Here is a 22,234-nt window from a genome sequence, read left to right as displayed (position 1 = left end):
ATAGAACCGGGTCATTGTTGCCGCCAGGGAGTGAAGAGGAAAAAATTGATTTCGCTTTGCGAATAACCGTGCTATGAAATGCCGCACAACTGGAGAATTTCAAGAACGGATATAACACTTTCCTTAAGTTATTTAAAGCGGCAAATGACCACCAAACCTTAATCTTAGCAGACAAATGTGCCAATGAAAACCGTAAACGTGAATTGTTGGTGAAAATGTTGGACCAAAAAGTTTCAATAAAATATATACAAATTTTGGGCGGGACGAAGTTCGCCGGGTCTGCTTGTAAATATATAAAAATAAAATACAGCTGAAGAAAATACAAATAAAATCAAGTCATGTAATCTAATTTTAATTTAAACTTGTACATATTTAATAAATATTTACTTATACCTACTAACCAGTGTGAATTTTGTAGGTACATTTGTACCTTTTTCGGTACTTTTTCAATTTCGTCTGCAATCAGGCATGAATTCAAAAATTTAAGAATTCATTTCAGCTAAGCTAAATCGAATATAATAAGTTTTAAGTTAATGCAATATTGTGACTTAATAATAAGCTTTTGTTTCCCTATGATATGTCCATGACCCTGAAGGCCGTATTTACCCTGCGGCAACACTTGCGGATAACATCCTTCAGATGCTTCCGCTAATGAACCCAGCTCTCCCGACGAGTGATTGCAGGATTATCCGGGATGATGGTTCGTCAAGCCAGGTAGACTTTTCTCTGAATAAGGAGTCTCTAGAACTCCTGGAGAAGAAGCAAGGCCGAGTATTTTATGGCCTCGATGAGGTCGTAATAAAGGTATATCGCGGAGACGCTCAGCGCGTCTTTAAGTAGTAGGGATGCTCTAATGTAGTGGACATTGAGGCACTCGAACTGAACATTTAAACCGCACATCAGCTATGCATTAGGGAAAGCCGAGAAAGTTGCCGCAGGGTCTCGATATACATAAATGCTGAATGTCGGAGGTCTTAAACTAGAGTGCTGGCAGGTATACGTGAGTGTGGTGTAAGCATACGTGTGTACGGCGCGCCAATCTGGTATGCAGCGCTAAAAAGGATGTTGCGCGCTCAGAACTACTTCAAAGGAGGCAGCGCTGGTAATCGCAGGGCTATGTCTGATTGAAATAGTGGCAAGGCAGATATTAGTAGACCTTGATGAACGCACTAAAGAAAAAGTGAGGTAAAACTGCTTGCAGCAGTAGCAGGATCCTTTGGACCCATTCGAAGAGGGGGCGTTGGACATATAGACTTATTCCAAGCAAATTACATAACAGACGACATGGGGAAGTGGACTTCCACCTAACCCAAATACTAACGGCACATGATTGTTTTAAAGCGTACCTATACAGACTTACATTCGGGGACGATCTCTTCCACACGGTCTGTACTGAACAGGTAATGGAGGACGCAGAACATTTTTTTGTTTGAGTCAATAGAAAATTGATCCTACGTTTGTCAAATGGCATGCACTATTCTCAGGAAACTACGCCAAGCTGAACAGTCCCGCATATAGCCATGGAAAGGCCGCTCCCTCTCGGAGTAGGAACGGATTAGAACCAACCGCCAAGCCAGTGTGACTTTGGACCTCGTATACGCGAAGTGTAGGAGCGGATTGTAAGCACGGCCGTTCCAACCGCCAAAGCAATGCGACTTTGAAGCTCGGTCAGCCAACGCGTAGGAGCGGATTAGAACCTCGATCGTTCCAACCGCAGATTGGAACCTAGGCCGTTCCAACCGCCAAGGCGGTATCCCAGAAAAACTTGTCACCTCTGAATGCCTGCTCAATGCAAATACCAGCGACCGGGCCGCTAGTAATCTAGTTCATTCCGACCGTGCCAACAAAAGCAGCTACAAAGTGTTCCATAAGTTAAAGGAAAGCATTAATACACCGACATTTGTGCACAATGGAGCAGATTAACGAAAGAGCAACGATAGTCGCGCACCACGATGTAGAGAACAAAGGTGGCGAGGTTGCAAAATTTCCTCGTCTTCTTCTTCTATTCTTGCTCGCAATCCTCTCTGATGGGCGCAATCTTGTATTTTATCATTCTTAGTCACCCACCTCTAAATACCCTTCATATCAAGGAGGGTAAGTAGTCAACATGAGGAATTGACTTCCACCTGACTCAAATATTTACGAGGCACGGTTGCTTCAAATCATATTTTTTTTGTACCGATTTAAGCATAATGGCGATCACAAAGGATTTTACTGAAGACGCTTAATACTGATTGTTTGTGTGTCCGCAGTTTTGTAATCGAAGAGATATCTCGAGCATGAAGGTGTGGTGGTCACTTTCGGTTAATAAGCTTGTGAATACTATGATTGAGTCGGAAGAAAACGGGTCCGCGGGCGGAACCACTCAAAATATTTTCATATAAAACAATAGACCGCTCTCCCTCCGCGAAGTATTATCTTACTGTAGTCCCACGGTGGGAGGGAAACGGAGCAGGGGTGGGTTTTTAGTACGGGTCACTTTTCGGCTTTCAATGCTTTGTATCACCTACACAAAAAACACAAAAAAATCTCAGCTGTCCTCCTATGTTTGTCACCTGTCCAAAAGGCGTCGTTCACGTGGCACTCATCTAAGGACCATGATGGTCTTACAACTTAAGAGCCTGTGGATGGGCTGCCACAGGTTTTAGGTGTTCGCAGATCAGGGCAAATGTAAAATTAGAGCGTAAATTTGGCAAAAGCGCATTTAAATATCTTTCTTTTACCTAAGTACAGTACGGAGGAGGTCGCACAGTGGGCCACCCCCACAAGTTAGCCGGAAAAAAATATGTTATTGGTTCTGATGCTTGGATTTGTCGTAAAAGGTAGCCATAAAGAAATTCAGCTTGATCGGGTATCGATTGGATGGCTCCAGAGGTCTTTTGAGGAGGGTTTTGTAGCAAAAACTTTATATTGAAAGTATCTATATATAAATACGACACAATCAAATTTTGAACACCTCTTTTGAGGGCATCGTTCGCTCGTTTTCAATGAAGCATATATATCTCTAATCCAGAAATGTTAACCCCATTATACAGAAGGCATGTCATCTGACATACATACTAAAATGTGAAAACCGATATATCTCTAAACTCAATTATGCTGGGGAACTGAATCTTGGCACGGCGAAAAATTATAGGTATTGGAAATGGGGGCGTGGCACTTCCCATAGTTAGGTTAGGTTGTTGTGGCAGACCCCGCATCAGGGGGACACACTTAGACATTAATTAGATTGTCCATTGTGTTACCACATTACACAAGTTGTTTGAACGGCAACTAAGATATTATGTGTTAAAAAACTGCGAGAAGCGCTGGATGCACAGAACAAAGTTCCGCAGGCAGCTGATGTCCACTCTGGATAGCTTTTCAGGAGTGTCGAAGTATTGAGCACCGAGGTGCTTAAATCTTAGTATTGCGAATGCCGGGCAACTGAGAAGGAAGTGCTGAGATGATTCCACCCCATCTTCCAAACAGCTGTGGCAGTAGGGATCTGTGACGGTGTTAAGTCGCACTGCGTAAGTTCCTAAAGGACAATGTCCGGTCAGTACACCTGTGAGAATCGAGAGGTGGCGCTTAGCCTGCTGCAGAAGCTCCCATGATCGCCTGCGGTCGACAACCGGCCAGAAGGACTTTGCAACTGTGCATGTCAGAGGTTTTCGCTCAGCGATCGCTGAGCCGACTGTGAGCCCATCTGTCCAGAAGCGGCCACAGGTTGCCAACGAAACTCCTACGCCGAGGCTATCGCCTCGAGGGTTCCCTGCCTAGCCAATTCATCAGCACTGCAATGTCCAGTTATGTCACTGTGTCCCGGTACCCAAATCAGCTTGATTTGTAAGTATTCCGAGGCACTTGAGAGAGAAGTCAGGCATTCCCCGACCAGTTTCGATCGTACCAAAAGCAGTGATAAAGGTCGGTTCGTTACCTCTATTGCAAATACCTAAGTCCTCACTTAGAATATAATCAAAAAGTGACTCACCTCTCGCGTTGATGTCTGGGCTTCCCCAGCACGAGTGCCTCGAGTTTGCATCAGATCCAATGATAATATCGGCTTTTCGTCGCCTCGCTTCGGCTATGGTCTCACGCAGCAATAGTGTAGGCGGTTCCAGCTCGTCCTCATGCGCCATGTATGCAAATACGAGCCAGAGCTCTCTGGCGCCGCCCTCAAAGCTAACGGTCACAATGTCCTCATTGCTGAAATTAGGTAAAATTTGTGCTTTGAATTCGTTCAGGATCTTGGTCTGCCTGCTTGTTTCTACACAATCAGCTTAAAATTAGGCGTCCTAATCCCGGAGATACCGCTAGCAGCGGAACTACGTCGGCTCCACCTTGCTCAAGGTGGATGAGGAGATTTGCGGTCGCCGCCTTAGGGTGTTGGAGATTTATCTGCAGGATCTTCATCCAGCAAAGTCTGCTCCAGCCACGCCAGTTCGACGTCCTCGTTGACCGAGGCTAGAAGCCTCTATTCCTCCGCCCTGTCATAGAACCATCCGATGCTGATGACGGATCCCTCGGTTGAGAGAGCATCCCCAGCACTTTCGGCTTCTGACGTGGTGGATTCTACCTCCATGCTCATGGGGGTTTCTTCCGCCTCGGGCTGGCCCATCCTCGGCACCTCCGGAGGTTGAGAGCCATTCCTCCTGGCACCTGATTGGTAGACCGTAAGGACTACTCTATCGAAGCCATAAGTTATGACTCCCCCTGACTTAGCGAAAGGACCGGGGGACTCCGCGTTGAGTAATATCTGCGCTTGCCGATGCGATCCCTCAGACCCCTCAAATCTGACAAGCCTCAAGTTGGCGTGGGCAGTTGCGGGTTGCAGTACCGGAGGAGGAAGTATTTCTTTTATTACTTTTTTTTATTATGCAAAATTTTCGTTGTATGTATCAATGGTTAGCTCCCTAAACTATCAATCCGGTTGGAAAACTTTGTTTCCATAGAAGATATCAAATCTAATGAGCTTCGCTACTTTATACACAAATTTGAGATTGGCCAGCTATATATAAAAAAATTTAATTTTTGTATGGGGCCTTCCAAAGGAGATGATATCTGAATATGTTCCCAGGAAAATATTGTTGGGGAAGGAAAAATAATGGGTGTCCCTTGATCCCTTTAAAAGCAACTCTTGGGTAGGTATGACCGTTTTTTCGTATTTCATTACAGACTCTGCTTGATAATTTTTTTTGAGTTTAACATTGTTGCAAGATCTGGCTTAAGTAGTATCTAAAAGAAAATATCATGAAGAGCTTCACAGAAAAATTTTAAGAAAAATACATGACAATACAGTGTTTAGATTGTCTAAAAAAGTTCGACTTTGTTGATAATTGTTGAGGAAAAAACGCCTAATTTTACACATTACTCTAGCTACGTCCCTCATCATATATTAGTTGTTTTTATTTAATAAAAAAGAGCATCGGTTTCTTTGCCAAATACAGTTTTGCCAGCGTCTTGGTGCACCACTGTGATGAACAACAGACCACTTTTTAAAAATGTCTATTTGATTTTTTTACTTTTCAATAAACAAAGTTTCAAAACATCAAATTTGACCAACCAAAAAATAACAAAGTTGGCTTTCAAATACCAAAGGATAATTTTTTCTAAGTAATTGGACATTTCTTAACAAGTTGGAATTATCAAAACATCAAAATCCCATTTTGATATTTTTCCGGCTAAACTCGTCATATGGCCCATTGTGCATCGCGACAACCCTTTGGGAACTGCAAAGCATTTTCATTGTGTTGGTTTCGGCATTCATGACATACGATGGGCAGCACTGAGCCTACGAAAAAGGTCAACTTTTGATTGGAAGCTATGCGAATACTCACCATGTCCAGTGGGGATCACAGACATTAATGATCGAGGTGAGTTAGTTTTCAACTGCCTTCTAACTGCTAACCTTTACCTTACGTGAAAACTTGTAAAACCCACAATGTCCCAAATTGTAACGGGGATATGCAAATCTTACGGGAAGTAATTCAAGGCTTAGCTGAGATCCTGAATGGGAGGAGTACAAGCGGTTGATCAACCGCCTATAAAACAATTTTAAGTTTCAAAGACTTCGCTGCATAGCTTGGTCGCTGATATCGAGAAGTCCCTCAGCGTTAAGGATTTCTGTCTCGTAGCTTTCCAGGATATTGAAAGGCGCTTCCAGATGCTGTAACTGACGCCGCGATGGCTCAAAGGGGGATAACTTACTGGTGGAGTTGAGTTTATCTGCCAGGTACTGTGCTGCAGAGTAGTGAAGGCGTGGCTGGGAATTGTAGAGGCTGGTGACGAGGCGTACGCCCCAATGAGGTGTTCTATGCAATTGCGCTCAGTGGAAAGTTTCCGCAAACGCTATACGAGCTGATGCATTGAACGCTTTGGGATGTATCTATGTATTCCACTCGACTAGGCGTCAACTCAAGCAAGGTGTAGTTCGTCCTCTTTACGAGAAGGTATGAAGTGCCTTCGGAAACTCCATCGTAGCTAAACGGCGCTTCATCCGGTTAAGTCTTGCTTCAAAAGCCACATTTCTAGGCGCTGTTTTAGATAAGAAGCTAAACTGGGAATAAAATATAATTTATCTTTATGAGAATGCTTGTAAAAGAGCCACGAGCAAGAGATAAGGCCTTAACTCGCCAATTCGTCAATGGATATTTATAGCAGTCGTTAGACTAATTCTCCTCTAGTGGTCGTATGGTATTGGCTTGCATTAGAAAAAGATGTCAACCTCAGACCACTTACCAAGGTGCAAAGTCTAGTATGATCTGTATGAGCGGAGCGCTCAAAACCCCGCCAAATGACAGAGGCATCCCTGTGACGATCTGTAACCCAGGGGCACTCTTGTATGTTAAATGAATTTTGCCTCATTGCGAACAGCACAGAGCGATATGCTTTAATATCGGTTCCGGAAAGAAATTTTAGCACAAGAATCCCACGCAGGGAGATGAGAAATAAGACATTAACACTACACCGGAAAGTATTGACATCTATACAGATGGCTCGAAACTCGACGTTAAGGTAGGGGGATGCGTTTTCTCACGAACCCCTACTCTGAAAATCATTTCTAGACTAGAGAAACATATTCCAAGCAAAGGTTTCAGCTATCGTGGAGCCTATTAAAAGCTTCGAACCGATACGCTTTCTTTGGGACCCTTGATTTTATCTGCTTTCATAATTCGTTAGGTTCCTCAAACTATTTGGATTTTTCGATTAATCTATTTAGGTTAGTAATCGTGAATTTGAAAATCTCCGTGTGAATTGCAGTTGCAGTTCCCTTTTGATGAGTCCGAGTGGACAATTTATAGTCTCTGCTTCGGATTCATCAAAAGATGCTCCGGCCTTAGCCAACTCGTTAGCCCTTTCATTTTCGTGTAGGTTCCTATGGCCGGAAACCCAGATGAGAGTGATGTCTATTAACTCGACTGTTTTGGATTTTGTTACCGGTGAGGCAAATACCAGAAGTGCCACTTGGCTATCTGAGAAAATGTTTGCCTTTCGTACTCCTACGCAGTTCCTCTCTATTGCTGTACAGGCCCTTGCGATACGCAGTACTTCCACTTGGAAAATCTAGCAAAGTTAGATAGTCGAGACGAGATACATAGAGACATTCAACGTTTCAGAGAACACCCCCGTACCCACACCACAGTCCATTTTAGACCCATGAGTATATATGTATGATAGACGTGTGAGTTCCAGAGGACTTTACTCCCCAGTTCCCATTGAATATTCTTTTACATGTATAATAAGTTGTGTAGACTCTCTCTACCCGCCCCTCTATAAATGCCTTCCAGCTCAGTTTGGTGTCTAATACGACACCCAAGTATTTCGCCTTGGAGGACAATGTGACATTCGTTTCATTAAGGGAGGGAAGCTTGAATTGTGGTATTTTTGTTTTATTGGTAAACAGCATCAGCTCCGTCTTGCTAGGGTTGACACCCAGTACACTTTTTTTTGGGCCAGGTGTTTAGCCGCAGCAAAGCTCCCTCTATAATTTCATTAATCGAATAGACCTAATACGGCCACCACTACATCATCTGCATATGCTACGACTTTCACTCCACCTTTGTTGACATCCAGTAGAATGTCGTTCACTACCACCACCCATAGTAACGGAGACAGGACTTCCCCCTAGAGAGTGTCTCTATTTGCATACCGGGTTAAATGATTAAAAGTGGTAGCTACATTTGAATTGTTCTATGTTTCATATTATAAACATTTGTAACTTTGTTAAGCTTAGTTTGCTTCTTAGAAATATTAATCTTACGAGGACCTTCGGGTGGTCATTTCGAGTTTGGAATGGTTTTCCATTCTATCCCTGGTAGCAATTGAAGCGGTTTTTGAAGCTTTTTAATCTGCTGGCGACACTAGCTTAAGAAGCGGTGGCTTCTAAAATTGGGATACCTTTCTGAAATAAAGACTAGCTCAAAAAAAAATATTTCTTAAAACTTGAGGCCAGGCATAGAATCGTCAAGGCAACACTTCAGAGTTCAATTAACAGGACCTGCTCGCGCCGATACTTAAGGATGTAGTTTCTACCTTGGTGGACTAGTTACTTAAAGAAACTAATAAAAGAAACTAGGAGAGTGTGTAATTCCCGTTACAAATCTAAATCCTGGAAGTCATGCCAAGACATTCTGAAAAATGTAAAGGTGAGACTCGACGCTCAAAAAAAGCAGCATGGGAGATCCACTGTGGGACTTTGGAAAGTATACATGACACGATCAGGCTGATTAGGCTATTGGCGCAGGACTACTCCCGTCCATCGCTTTCCTTAGTGCTGACAATGTTCTCACAAAGTATGTGAAAGACTCACTCAAGCTAGTTGTTAGCACTTATTTTCTGCGTATTTCGGAACAAGTATTCAATCCGCTTCCAAAAAGAGAGGTTATTCATGACGACTGTTTGTCTGAGGCACAGCATACTTATTTACTAAGATGATCCACCGAAACGGCGCATCATGAAGTCGTGGGAACAGTTGACAGTTCAGTTGAATGTAAGCAGCATGTTCTTGCAGCCTTCCTCGACATAAAAGGAGCCCTCTTCAAGCTTTCGAACAATCCGTTAACGACATTGGCGCCGAGGAGTCTATAAATTTATAGCTAATGGCAATGCTTCACAGCAAAATGATTTGAGCTGAATAGGCAAGCTGCTCACTAAAGAGGAACGTGAGTAGGGGCACTCTTCAAGGTAGACTGATATCTCAAATTTAATGGCTTGCCACCATTAACCAACTCAACCATTAGGGGAGTAAAAGTATAGTGGACTACGTAACCGAGTTATTTCAGTTTGCGGTGAGCAGTTCTTTCAAAGCTACTCCGATGGGCAGAGCGAACCAGACAAACCCGTAGTAACTCTCTTTGTGGCCAGCAATAAGGTCCGAGGCTTTGAATTACTAAAACAGAATGGCCAAAGCCTACAATTGTCTAAGCAGGCGAAGTATTTGGGAGGGTTGGAAAATAAATATTGAAGAAAGAGTAAAGAAAGTGAGCATTGCCTGTTACTCCTGTAAGCGAATTTTTGGGAAGACATGCCATAGCAGTAGAATTTCTAGTTTCGATTACAAACGACCTGAAGTCAGATTTCACCGACTTTTCGGGGTCATTGTCCCATCGGGAGGCAACTGGAGTGGGGAGCTTGATATTTCTGTATACATCATTTATGGTAGTATTCTTTTAAACTCAGTAAGTAGTCAGCTCGATCTAGATTTAGTTTGGGTACCTGATCATCGCAACATTCTGGGAAACGAGGCTGCAGACGAGTTACCCAGAGAAGGCTGCACATTGGGCTCGATTTCTGAGCGGATTTTACCCCCAATTGGAACCATGTATAGATAAATCTTTCTCCATAATCTTCAAAAATCGGATCAATGGTGATGCACAGGGGCAGGCTGCCGAATATCCAAACTTATGTGGCCCGCGTGCAAACCTAAGAAAACATACAACTTATTAGAAAACCCCAGACCTGACGTTGCGAGGCTAGCAGCGATTCTTACTGGGCACTGTATGTAGATATGCAGAAGCGAAAATGAATAGGAAATGCCAGAGCATCTCCTTGCAGTTTTTCAACTTCAATTCGGAACAGAAATACCATACCAGGAGCATATGAGTTCGTATCGTTATGAGAACAATCTGATATAAGCCTCAACTCAACTTGATCAACCACGTCGGTTGGTGTTAAAATAGTACTTGGGCGTAAAAAAAGTTCTCACGCCACCATTCTAAATTGACCCAACCTACAGCGTATAAAAGGAGTAACATGTCCTTCAACTTTCTTCGGTTGAAAGAATTTGTCAACACAAATATTATTCATCTTCCACTGAACTTGCTTAAAAATTTTATTGTCCACTTGGAAGGTTTAGAATAAAGCTTTGCTTCATTCTGCACATTAAAGTTAAATGACTTTTCATATTTAGTCAGCGCATATTGCAATTATATTTTCTTGTTTTTGTAAGTAGTAAAACCATTTTAAGGCTTTTGAGTATAATCGAGTATAATCAAACAATTACTATAACTGTACACCCAGAAGAATGACACTGTATCCAATCGAAATCCTTCACCATTACCATTATCAATAACATTACCATTACCATGGTCATTACCATTAACGTTATTATTTCCAACTCTATTACCATTACTACTATCTTTATCATCATCAGTATCATTATTACGATAATTATCATTTCGATTATCATTACGAGTACCATTACAATTATCATTATCAATACTACCCTAGCCATTACAATTACCATTACGATAACCATAACCATTTCCAATATTATTACTATTAAATTAACATTACCATTATAATTGTCATTACCAAAGTAATTACAATTGCTATTTCCATTACCATTCCCATTAGAGTTAACATTTCCATAACCACAACCATAACCATTCCATTACCATTACATATACCATTACCATTAGTATAACCATAGCCATTAAGATTACCATTACAATTACCATTACCATTATCATAACAATTTCCATTACCATTACCATTATCATTACCACTGTCATTATAATTACCATTGTAATTACCATTACCATTGCCACTACCATTACCGTTACTATTACTATTACCATTTCAACTACCATTGCCATTTCCATTTTGCCATTTTACTATGTTTTAACAATTACCAAAAATAAAACGATCTTTATTGTTACTCCGCTAGCGACAATAGCATAGCATTGTTACTGGAAAGATTAGCACTAATGTCATAAAATAGTTTAGCAATATTTATCTACGTCTTTAAGGGTATTACGTATGTTGAAAAAATGCCAACAATGAACCCCTGTTTATTTTATCACCTGTCTTATGGGCGCTAAAACATGAATATATGTACGTATGTATGTGTGTACAATATTTACATACTCACATACATACTATGCTAACGACAAAGCGTTTGCGGCAAAAGTCAAGGTGTTCTCAACACACATTTTTTTCGTCTAAGATTATCGCTTAGTTTTGCTTTCAAAACAATTGAGTCACACATGAGTGGTATGCACATACATACATATTAAATATGTATGTATTTATAATTGTACTTGTACACACATTTCAGTATTTACTCACCCAAATCTTAATAACGAAATCATGTCAAAAAGTCAACAAAACAGTTAAATGGAATATTTGCTGGCAAACAAAAGCCGAAGATGTGCTAAGCGGTAGTTCGAAATGAAAGATCAAGCTTTGTAGAAACAGCACGGGGAGGAGAGATATTTGTAATTAGTACGTGACATGATTTTCACTTTCATTTGAATAAAAAATGTAGTGCATACTTACATGCAAACTTACGCGCAACTATGCATATGGACATACATATGTATATACATGCATACCTCCAACAGGCACTAAAACTAGTTTCTTACTTGCGTAATATTCGAGGCCTTACCCAACTCTTATTTGCATTTTATGATCTAAACAATACTGACGCCTCAACCACTTTTCACACTTTGGCGCGATAAGAAAATCCCCCCAAAAAATATATTTTTTTTACATTTTCTTTATTCAAGCTTCAATGGCAATTTTATTTCTCTTATCTTACTTTATAATCTCTTCGTTGCATAAAAGTCCAACCGCATCATGTGGCATTCAGCCGCCGAAAATGTTACTAAACCAGCTGCGCAATGGCGCATAACAAGTGGGCTTGGTGAGCCACAGCGAATCGACTGTCAAGCGTAGTTCATCCATTGTTGAAAAACTGCAACGATCGCGCACTGTTGCTTCCGGCGAAGCGCCATTGCGATCCAGATCGTCTGGTTCATCGTTGGCGCGCAGACGTCCAAATGCCTCGTCACCATCAAAGTAGTAGTACTCTTTGCGCGTCGAATTCGTCTCTACAACCGTCATGGGTTTGTATGTACTTGCAGCGTTAGCCAACGAATCCGATGTTCTTGCGTGACGATAGAAGGGCATCGACAGTCCGAAAGGCGGGTACTGCTGAGCTAGGTCGGTATATGGCGGTGGAAAGGGAAGAGACCACAGTTGCTGCTGCTGTTGTTGCTGAGCTGCCAAGAAGGGGTTAAAATTGCCAGTGTGCAGAGGACGATAAGGTATCTGATCTAGCGGCAGACCAGCCTGCGCTGGTTGCGTGAAATATGGCGGCTCCTGGTAGAAGGGCAATTGCTGTTGGCTTAGGAAGTTTTGTGGCGTAGTATTAAAAGGATTTTGGTTGCCCACTAAATTTTGTTGTTGTCCCACATTCGTATTACCCTGTGTACCGCCCGATTGCACGCCACTTGCTGGCGGCTGCGCATCCTGTGCAGGAAGCGGCGGTTTAACGAAAGCAGTCTCTTGACATTCCTCTTGATAGATTTCGAGTAGAAAACCACTCGACGGTATGCCGGAATAGCCCATGCGCATGCGTATCTGCTTTGCGCCCAAACCCCATGGGCTAGTGTAGATATATCCAGTGCGACAGCCGCAAAACCGCGCGCCGTCTATCTCGATATAGTCTTCCGTGCAAACATCTTTGGTAGTGCTAATGGCGACATTCACATTTCCCTGTATATCACCGGTACCCGCGTAAGATTGTCCGAAGTCGAAGAATTTGAATTCGATGCGCAGCCGACAGATGTTATCCGCATGTTTCTCTAGCACGAATTTGCAGTCACGCTGCTGCGCTGGCAAGAGTGATGTCAATGCGGTGCGTGGAAATCCCGGGCTGGAAAGATAGAAGCGTTTTTGGTGGAAGGAAGAGGTACAGCATTGCTGCGCGGACGCTAAGGTGATGACGGGCTCAACTGACGCACCGCTTTGGGGAGTTGGGTGTTGGGCTGTGGCGTCTAACTGCGGCGCCCCGCCGGCAAAGGGTGCTCCAGCCAGCTGCGGACTGCTTAATTGTGCTATGGTTGAGTGAAGACTATTAAACGGCGATCCAAACAACGCAGCACCACCAAATTGTTTCCGCGGCTGTGCCTCGTTCACTGATTTTGCCAACAAGTCAGTTTGAGACTCATTTTTCGATTCTTGCGCTTGCTGCTGATTGCTTTGCGCCCCCGAAGGCAAAACTGCTACATACTGATCGGCGCTTAAAGGCTGTTGCGCGTCGTTACTTCTATAGCGCACAGCTAGGTATTGTGGGTATGGTGGATATGGATTACCCAGCGCTTGTTCGGGTATGCATGGCTTATTATTGTCAAGACTTGACGCATGCGGTCGATTTGGCAACGGCGCGTAGACGCCGCCAAGCGCTGGTGGTGGAGGTGGTAGTAGTACAGGAAATTGTCCAGGTAAACGTTCGGGAAAGTTCCAACCGAACAACGGCTGTGTGGCATATGGTATGTGCTGCTCCGTTTGCGTCAAATTTCGAAACAGCTGCGGCATTGTGTTTTGTGGAGGTTTCAACTCCAGCCTAGGCGCCAACACTTCCTCTGTGTCCTCATCGTTGCCATCGAGCAACTCGCGCAAGTAATCCTTGCGCTCGCAAGCCAAGCGTGTAATGAGTAACTTGAAACCCCTTGCAGCCGTCCAAGGCGAGCCGTCAGACAAGAAACGCAGTCGTAGTATGCCATCCGGTGTGTGATACTTCTTAATACCTATCACTTGTCCGCAAAGCAGATCCATATCATCGCCGTCATTCTCGAGCCCAATGGCTAGGTAATCCTTAGTGCAATTAGTCGACGATTCGAGATGGAAGTCTAGAAATTGTATGTGAAACTTTGTTGGACAGCGATAAGGCGAACGGATCACGTAATCTCAACAGGTATTCGTCGGATAGTTATTCGGATAATTCGGTGATTCTATAATGCTTTGTCGTGTCTTATAAACACCCGATAGGCCACATTGTGGCAACTCATCGTGTGTTGCGCTGCTGGCGAGGCAGAGCAGGCTCAATAGCAGCAGCAAGCGCTGAGCTCTAAGGATACGCTGCGGTTTTAAATAGTTGGCTGGCATTGTGTAGCTGAGCTGTGTGTATGAAATTATCGCGCGTACCCGCACTACCGGAAATCGAACTGTTTTAAACGCGAACTCGGTCGCAACTGAAGCGTCAAGCGGCACTTTCGCGCGCTGCTAGCCGGCAAGTAATTCATCTCGCAAAGCTTCAATGTAAGCAAAGGCGCTTTAGCGGAGCATAGATCGAGCAACTGCCAACACAAATGTTGTTGTTTGTAAGGAGAGTTGCAAAAGGTGCGAAATGTTGAACGAAACTACATGTTTGATTTTTCACGCAATAAAAAAATTTTATTAACTGCATGCAAATACACAAAACTATATTTTTTTAAACAATTTGCTCGTTTGTACTTTTCTGTTTATTTTGTGGTTTTCTGTTTGTTTTCTGTTTTTTTTTTGGTTTTTTTTTGTTTGTTTTTAACTTACTGTTCGACCACAACAAAAGCGGCCGTTTTATTTCGCCACATAGCTTCAATGCTGTTAAGTTAAGAAGTTAAAGTAAAAATTTACAAACTACAACAACTGTAATGTCAACAGCTGTGTTAAGTCAAATAGTGTCGCGCCTTTGCGTACGCTAATGTTTCCGGTCAATTGGACAGAGTCGTACGTGCGGGTACATTTGCTAAAATGTTATGAATATCTGTAGTAGGGCAGGTCATTTTTTTTTTTACTATGCGCGTGTAGCACAGCAGGATTCTACGTGTAATTTTAAGCAATTTTGCCGAAGAAACCATGGATCTAAAATTCATTTTGAGTTTACCAAATTGCGAAAATGGGTTCGGAGAAAGTGTGAAAATTTTCACTGTTGCGCCCTCTAGTGATAGTTTTAAGAAAAATATAAGTGCAGAAATGGATTGCTCATACCAAAAACTCCTTATAACATTTTTTTACACAAAATTTAAGGGCATCCCGAAAACATATTAAAAAAAATCTCTGAAAAATTTTGAAAATCCCCAACTCCCTGAAAAATTAAAAAAAAAAATATTACAAGAAGCTTCAAAATGTCAAGAAACTATCCTGAAAACTCACTCTCGCGTAGGCAGGCAGCTTGACGTGTTGCAAGCCCTCGCAATCTCGAATTACTAATCAGACCTTATCAACGAGTGGTGGTGTCTTATCCTGGGCTGCCTTTTCTCACCAATATTTGTTAGACTGGAGCATTCGCATTCGGAGCGCTTTGGAAGGTGGGAGGATGACTGAAAGAATACCATCTTAAATGCGCACCCACTGGCTTCGTGGAAACCAAATTCTGATACCTCTGCACAGGGTAACCGTGAAGCTGGGAGATGCCCGCCCAATTCGCTTGTGCCCTAGGCATCAACTGTGCACTTCTAAGTGTTTTCAGAGATGGCACCAACTAACTGGCGTTAACCAGAAGAGTACCAGTATGGAAAAATTTTGTATTGGCTACCCTCAAACGGGCAAAAAGCTGACCGCAAGGTAGGATAACATATTTTGGCCGCTGACTCTGCACCGAAAAAGTCAAAGGTGTGAGGGCTCATCTGTCCTGAAACTATCTTGTTTTACTAACCAGGCGTATGTGTGAGCAGACGGCAAAAATCGCATAGTAAAAAATATTAAGGTCTCAGAGTCAGAATGGGAAATGCTCGCACGTCAACCTTCTCATGCTAATGTGGTTACGTTCGAAGGTCCGTCAGATGAAGGTCGGCCATCTAGCTTTCGCACTATTCGCAAGAGTAGCTGCAGAGACTAAGTTGACAAAGTTTAAGACTTTTTCTTCAAAGGACAAAGGGACCTTCTCGACAGCTACCTATTGGCGAGTCGAAATACAATACTTTAACAATTTTTACAGATACAGATACTCTCACAAAACTGTAGCAAGGATGAAAGCCTGCGAAAACTGCAATTCCTCCTAAAAAACGGAGGTGGGCTTTATTATGACACGTTGGAAGTTCTTCAAACTATTTTAGATGTAGGTACCGACCGCACTTACATCCGAAATGGATTAATTTCCAAATCAACGTTAAGGAACGAAAAAGGAAAGAAGTAATTAATGGTTGGCATCTTCTGCACTGAAATCATATCCACACAAATAAATACTCAGCGCACAAATCCCAAACAATCAGGAACCATGAATATACCATGGACGCATATGTGGCCTAAGGGGAATTTACTGGGGTAACTCCTTCAATTTAGAAAAACCACGTGCATTCCTTGTTGTGACATGCAAGATGCTTAGAGGGTTCTGCGGTGGGCTAAAACTAGGACATGGGCAATTGCAAGATTCTTTTGGGCTGTGGTCGGCCAAAAAAGCTCTTTATGCTTCTAAAGCCTCAGCACTTGGTGTAGTGGGAGCTCTGACGGGCCATTGTTCGATTGGTATTCACGCGGTAAGGTTAAGGATCACAACTGATCCTTTAATATCAGCTGTCAAGAGGATGATTTAGCAGTGGAGCCACTAACCCTAAGAAGCCCTCAGGCATTGAAATTAGCCGCATTCGTAATTTTGTAATCGACTCGCTCCGTTCTGTCCACCACGTGAGTAGTCTCTGTTCAGCTTTCGTGCTATCACAAAGGACAATCACGTAATTGTTTGGGGCAACCTCTGGACTAGTAGTAAAGAATTAAGATAGCAAGCCTAATCTTCTCACTGACAGAGGAAAACAGAAATTGAAGTTATTGTGGATCACATTAAAGAATGTATGGTTTTGGAAGAAAAATGACTAAGGGTTCGTCAATTCATTCAATTTCGGCTAGGAACTGATACTTTTTAAATGACAAAAGGTCGAGATTTATAAAAAGGCGGACTAGGAAAAGTTTGAGTTGCTCTTTGAAACGAGAATACGAGATCCACCTAAACTCAAAAACCTCAAATCAATTGAAAGGCGACCCGCATGGTTATCAGTATAAACTTTCTCTAATCACACCTCAATTTGTAATATTCATTTAAGTTATTTCTTACAATTGCCTTCGCTATTCGCTGTGAAAACAAATAAATTCCTCAGTTTTCATGTTTTGTTCATTCATAAGTGAAATTGCTTTCGAAATGTTTACAACATACTTACACAATGTATTCGTAACTTCTTCTTCTTCTTTTTTGGCGCTGTAACCGCCTAAGCGATTTTGGCCGAGTTCAGCAAAGCACGCCAGTCGTTTCTCCTCTGTGCCAACTGACGCCAATTGGAAACGCCAAGTGAAGCCAAGTCCTTCTCCACCTGATCTTTCCATCGCAGTGGGGGCCTTCCTCTTCCTCTGCTACCACCAGCGGGTTCCGAGTTAAATACTTTCAGAGCTGGAGCGTCAGTGTCCATTCGAACGACATGAACAAGCCAGTGGAGCCGCTGTATTTTAATTCGCTGCACTATGTCCATATCGTTGTAAAGCTCATACAGCCCATCGTTCCATCGTCTGCGGTACTCGCCGTCGCCAACGCGTAAAGGACCGTAAATGTTCCGCAAAATCTTTCTCTCAAACACCCCAAGAGCCGCCTCATCGGATGTTGTCATTGTCCATGCTTCTGCGCCATATACCAGCACGGGCATGATGAGTGACTTATAGAGCGTGGTTTTCGTACGTCGAGAGAGGACTTTACTCCTGAATTGCCTACTCAGTCCAAAGTAGCACTTGTTGGCAAGAGTGATTCTACGTTGGATTTCAATGCTGACATTATTATCGGTGTTAATGCTGGTTCCCAAGTAAACGAAATTCTCTACTTTCTCGAAATTGTAACTGTCAACAGTGACGTGGGTGCCAAGGCGCGAATGTGCTGACTGTTTGTTTGATGACAGGAGATACTTCGTAACTAGAATGTACATTAAAGTACCCATAAATTTTTATTATCAGCAAAAATATTTCGTACATAAATTGTAAACGTGCTTATACAGGGCTGTATAGATAAATACGACATCTAGAAGATTATGAAATAAAGTTTTGTACAATATTAGCTTATAAGATATTTGACTCATATTTACTGACTCTACTATAACTGTTATCGAAGTCGAACTGTCTTCAAGCCGTACAAGACAGTGCAATATGGTTGCGTGCTATAAGAATGTCTCATTCTCAAGGTGTGGAACAACCAAGCCTGTGCAAGGTGGGGAGCATCTCCATTTTCCCTCTTCAAGACAGACGCTGGTATCAGAAAAGGAACCAACAACCTGGTGCAAACTAGAAGAGTACCGGTGTGGAAAAGTTTTGTATTAGTGACCCTTAAACGGGCGAAAAAATGACCGCAAGGCAAGTGAAGAGAGGGGGCTGCGGCCAACGCGAATATATAACATCCTTTGTCCGCTCACTCTGCACCCACAATGTCAACGGAGTGATGACTCATCTCTAAGAAACTATCTTGAGTTGCTAGCCAGGCGTATGTGTGAGCATAAAGCAAATTTAAATAGGATGTCTCAGGAGCGGAATCGGAATTATTCGCGGGCCAACCTCCTTATGCTATTGAGGTTACGTTCGAAGGTCCATCGGATAAAAGTCAGCCATCTACCTTTCGCACCATTCGCAAGAGTGGAAGAGTCTTTCTTCGTTGAGATATATTCCGACAAGGTAAAAAATTCTTTGTTCAAAGAACAAAGAGACCTTCTCGACAGCTACTATTGGCGAGTCGAAAGACGAACCGGAATTCGAGGGGTTGCACGGAAAAAATGGGCAGAATCCTAAGTCGGATTTATTCACAATGCGGGAAATACATCGCATACCAAGCCCAAGAACTTTCGAACAATAATCTTGTCGTCCTTTCAACTAAAAATAAAGGGACCGTCTTTCACAGTTCCATATTAGGGAAACAGTAACCGACTAGGCGATGAAAACACAGTACACCTACACCAACGGTAAGTCCACAGAAACAGCGATCCATGAGATGATGACACATATAGGAAAATCAATATCCTACAAGGAATACAGTCTTTTAGCATTCTTAGACATAGAGGGCGCTTTCAACCATATTTTGCCCTCATCCGTCACAACAGCGCTGGCGGATATGGGCATGGACCTGCAACTGGTGACGATTTTAGAGCTACTGCTAATATAAAGGGTAGCTCAGGCTGATCTTGTGGGTTTATCGACGAGCAGATTTGTCAGTAGCGAGTACCGCATGGGTCTTGGTAATAAACCAACTACTCAGAGACATGGAAGAGGAGTGGGGCTACAATAATCCCATGCGGAAGATTCCCGTAAAACATTATGTGATGTTAGGCAGGCAAAACTAAAGTGGACGGACCTACTGTGGATCAGTGATGTCCTGGGCACAACGCCCATGAAAACAATGAATGTGATGCTAAACCTACTACCTACAGATATTATGGGGAGCCAACTGCGGAATCTATCCAGCTGGAAAGCGAATCGCTGCGGACATATTTTAATTCTGGAAAAGGCTAGTTTGCCGCAGTTAACGGACTACTGCGTGCCGACAACAACTATCGACAAGCGTAGCAGAGAACAATGGACCAAGGAACAAGGACATTCCGGTATGCATGGATTCTATGCAGTTCTTCACTGACGGATCCAAAATGCTTGACTGCCGAATGCTTAAGAGCAGAATCAAAAGGGTGCAATAACATCTGCATTCTCTTGGACAGTCAAGCGGCTATATAAGCTCTGGAATTGGTCACATGCAACTCGAAAACTGTAGTGATGACAGAGTAGTTCGCTCTTCACCTGGTGTGGGTGCCAGGGAACAGCGGTATGCCAGGCAATGAGATGGCGAATGAGCTTGCTAGTAAGGGGACTTCCCTTCCACTTTCAGCAGTCGAAAGATGCACACAACTGGAAAGCTGTAACACGGCAAAGCTTATGTGGCCGGAATGTGTTGTGAATAGATCGAGGCAACTCCTTATGCTGAGCAATGGAAACTTGTCTTTGGCGACGGGTCTGCTGACCAGTAATATAACTGGAGGTGGGCATGAGAATCGGGGTGCCGTTTACCGATTTCTGCAGAAGTTGCAGAGACGAGGAGGAGCCTGAATAAGTAAGACACCTACTTCGTGAATATCTCACACTGAAAAGGAGCAGACTAAGTCTCCAGGGACGCTGGAATCATTGGAAACTCGAGCAATATAGCTGGCATAAAGATAGCGGTAGCTGAAATTTGCCAATTTGAAATATTGAGATCCTTTGTGGTACCACAACGGGCCCAGTGGTGAGCATAGATGGTTTGAATCGGCAGCCACTTCAACCTAACTCGATACCCGTATATTTAACGAAATATATACGGGTAAGTCTATTTCTATAGATGATGTCAATATAAATACATGTTTATATTTGTCGGTGTTAGATTAGATTAGATTTAGAGGAGGGAGCAGGTCACCTAAATAGTTACCGCGACCGAAACGATCTATTGTAAAAAATCTCTATTCAACTACAGGTCATATTTAATCCACGTACTGCTAAGACACCTCGCGTTGTCCTTTGGCTGAATGCCATTTAGGTCGTGTGCTTCTAGGTACGGGTGGGTTGTGTTTTTTTTAATAATAACAATAGATTGGCGCTTACACATATGTTAGTGTTTGGCCGAGCTTCTCCTCCGATTTGTGGCGTGCGCCTGTTTTTCATGGCAGAAATATACTCGGAGGTTTGCCATTGCCTGCCGACGGACGACCGCTGTTAAGAAAAAACCTTTTTTCTATATTTTTTGCATGTTGCTTTGACCAGGGTTTGTACCCAGGCGTTGCGAAGTGGAAGCACGCACTGCTTACCACTACACCACAGCGGCCGACCGATATATTTTTAATGCACATAATTATCGATACATGTTATTTTCTATAAAGGAAAGTCAGTTGCTAAAATTTTTCAGACATATCCAAATGCTCCTGTTCACAGAATTTTTTCATACAGATGTTCATATGTATATGCAAACATACATACAAACTTGCATAGTTCTACTAGGTATATGTTTGCGATTTCACCTTTTAGTCACGCAGTCACGCAAAGTGGACAGTTTTTATTTACATTTGTGCATATGTTACACGCCCACACTTACCACATGTATAAAAATTTCCGTAAAATAGGTTCTTACATAAATCACACACATATTGTTAAATTATGTGCAAAATTGTATATAAAACAAAAAATATTTCCGAGTGGGTTGAAAAAACTGCGTATGCCATTAGGTAGGGTGTGGAAAAAAATATTGGGTGGTGGTTTACATGTGCAGGCATTTTTGGGTAAATACGAAATATATTTTCGATTTAATATTTAAGCTTACTTTCGTCTCTCCACATTCACACTTCCACACCACACACACAATCGTATGTACATAAAGACACAGTGGCACCTTTAACAGTTAACTCCATTGTAAACCCATTGTTTATGGATTTTATGATACGACCAATAACAGCGAAGTAATTTTATAGCCCACAAGCCGCATTAGACGCGTTAACTAAAAGCGTTTGACTAAAGAAGTGTAGCAAATTGCACGTAGTTCGAAGCTAATGGCAGTCGCTGGATGTGCGTGCGATCATTCCAACGACCTTACGCCTGTACACTTTTTACCGTATTCCCGTTTTGATGGACTCTGATAGGCGTAGTGTGGACGGCAACAGCGAGAGCTCTATGATAAGCTGCGTTAGATTTTTTTACTGTCAGACGAATTTTCACTGTTGTGATGTTGTGTACATAAGGGTGGTCCAAAATAAGTAAATTCACAATTTTAATGCTACCACCCCCTAGGATTGTTCTATATCGAAAAAATATACCCCTATTTTTTATTTTAAAAACAAAAATATTTAGAGGTCGCTCAAGGCGCTCAAAGTCTTCAATGTATTTTATATGGGGAAAAACAACTTTTCGTACAAATGGTATAGAATTCTTGAAAATCAATATTTTTCGATCGGAAAAGTCTGGTTGCCTTCAGGAGACTTCCAATAACAATACCCAATTGTTAATTTAACCGGTTTTTAAT

General features: G+C 42.5%; 1 protein-coding gene and 1 pseudogene across 1 annotated transcript in view; both read right to left on the bottom strand.

Moving 5' to 3' along the window:
• Positions 1-12,069: 12,069 nt before the first annotated feature.
• Positions 12,070-14,373, bottom strand: LOC118741884 (annotated as a pseudogene).
• A 5,974-nt stretch (positions 14,374-20,347) lies between these two features.
• The window catches only part of LOC118741883, a gene marked incomplete at its 5' end in the record, with an annotated part of 4,162 nt that continues 2,275 nt past the window's right edge, over positions 20,348-22,234 (bottom strand). Inside the window, 1 exon segment of the mRNA XM_036473860.1 lies at positions 20,348-20,415. Coding sequence (XP_036329753.1) covers positions 20,348-20,415 — 68 coding nt within the window.

This window comes from Rhagoletis pomonella, unplaced genomic scaffold (assembly GCF_013731165.1).
Source record: "Rhagoletis pomonella isolate Grant_MI unplaced genomic scaffold, Rhpom_1.0 Rhpom_scaffold_00006, whole genome shotgun sequence".
NCBI lineage: Eukaryota > Metazoa > Arthropoda > Insecta > Diptera > Tephritidae > Rhagoletis > Rhagoletis pomonella.
This window is presented reverse-complemented; position numbering and strand designations above follow the sequence as displayed.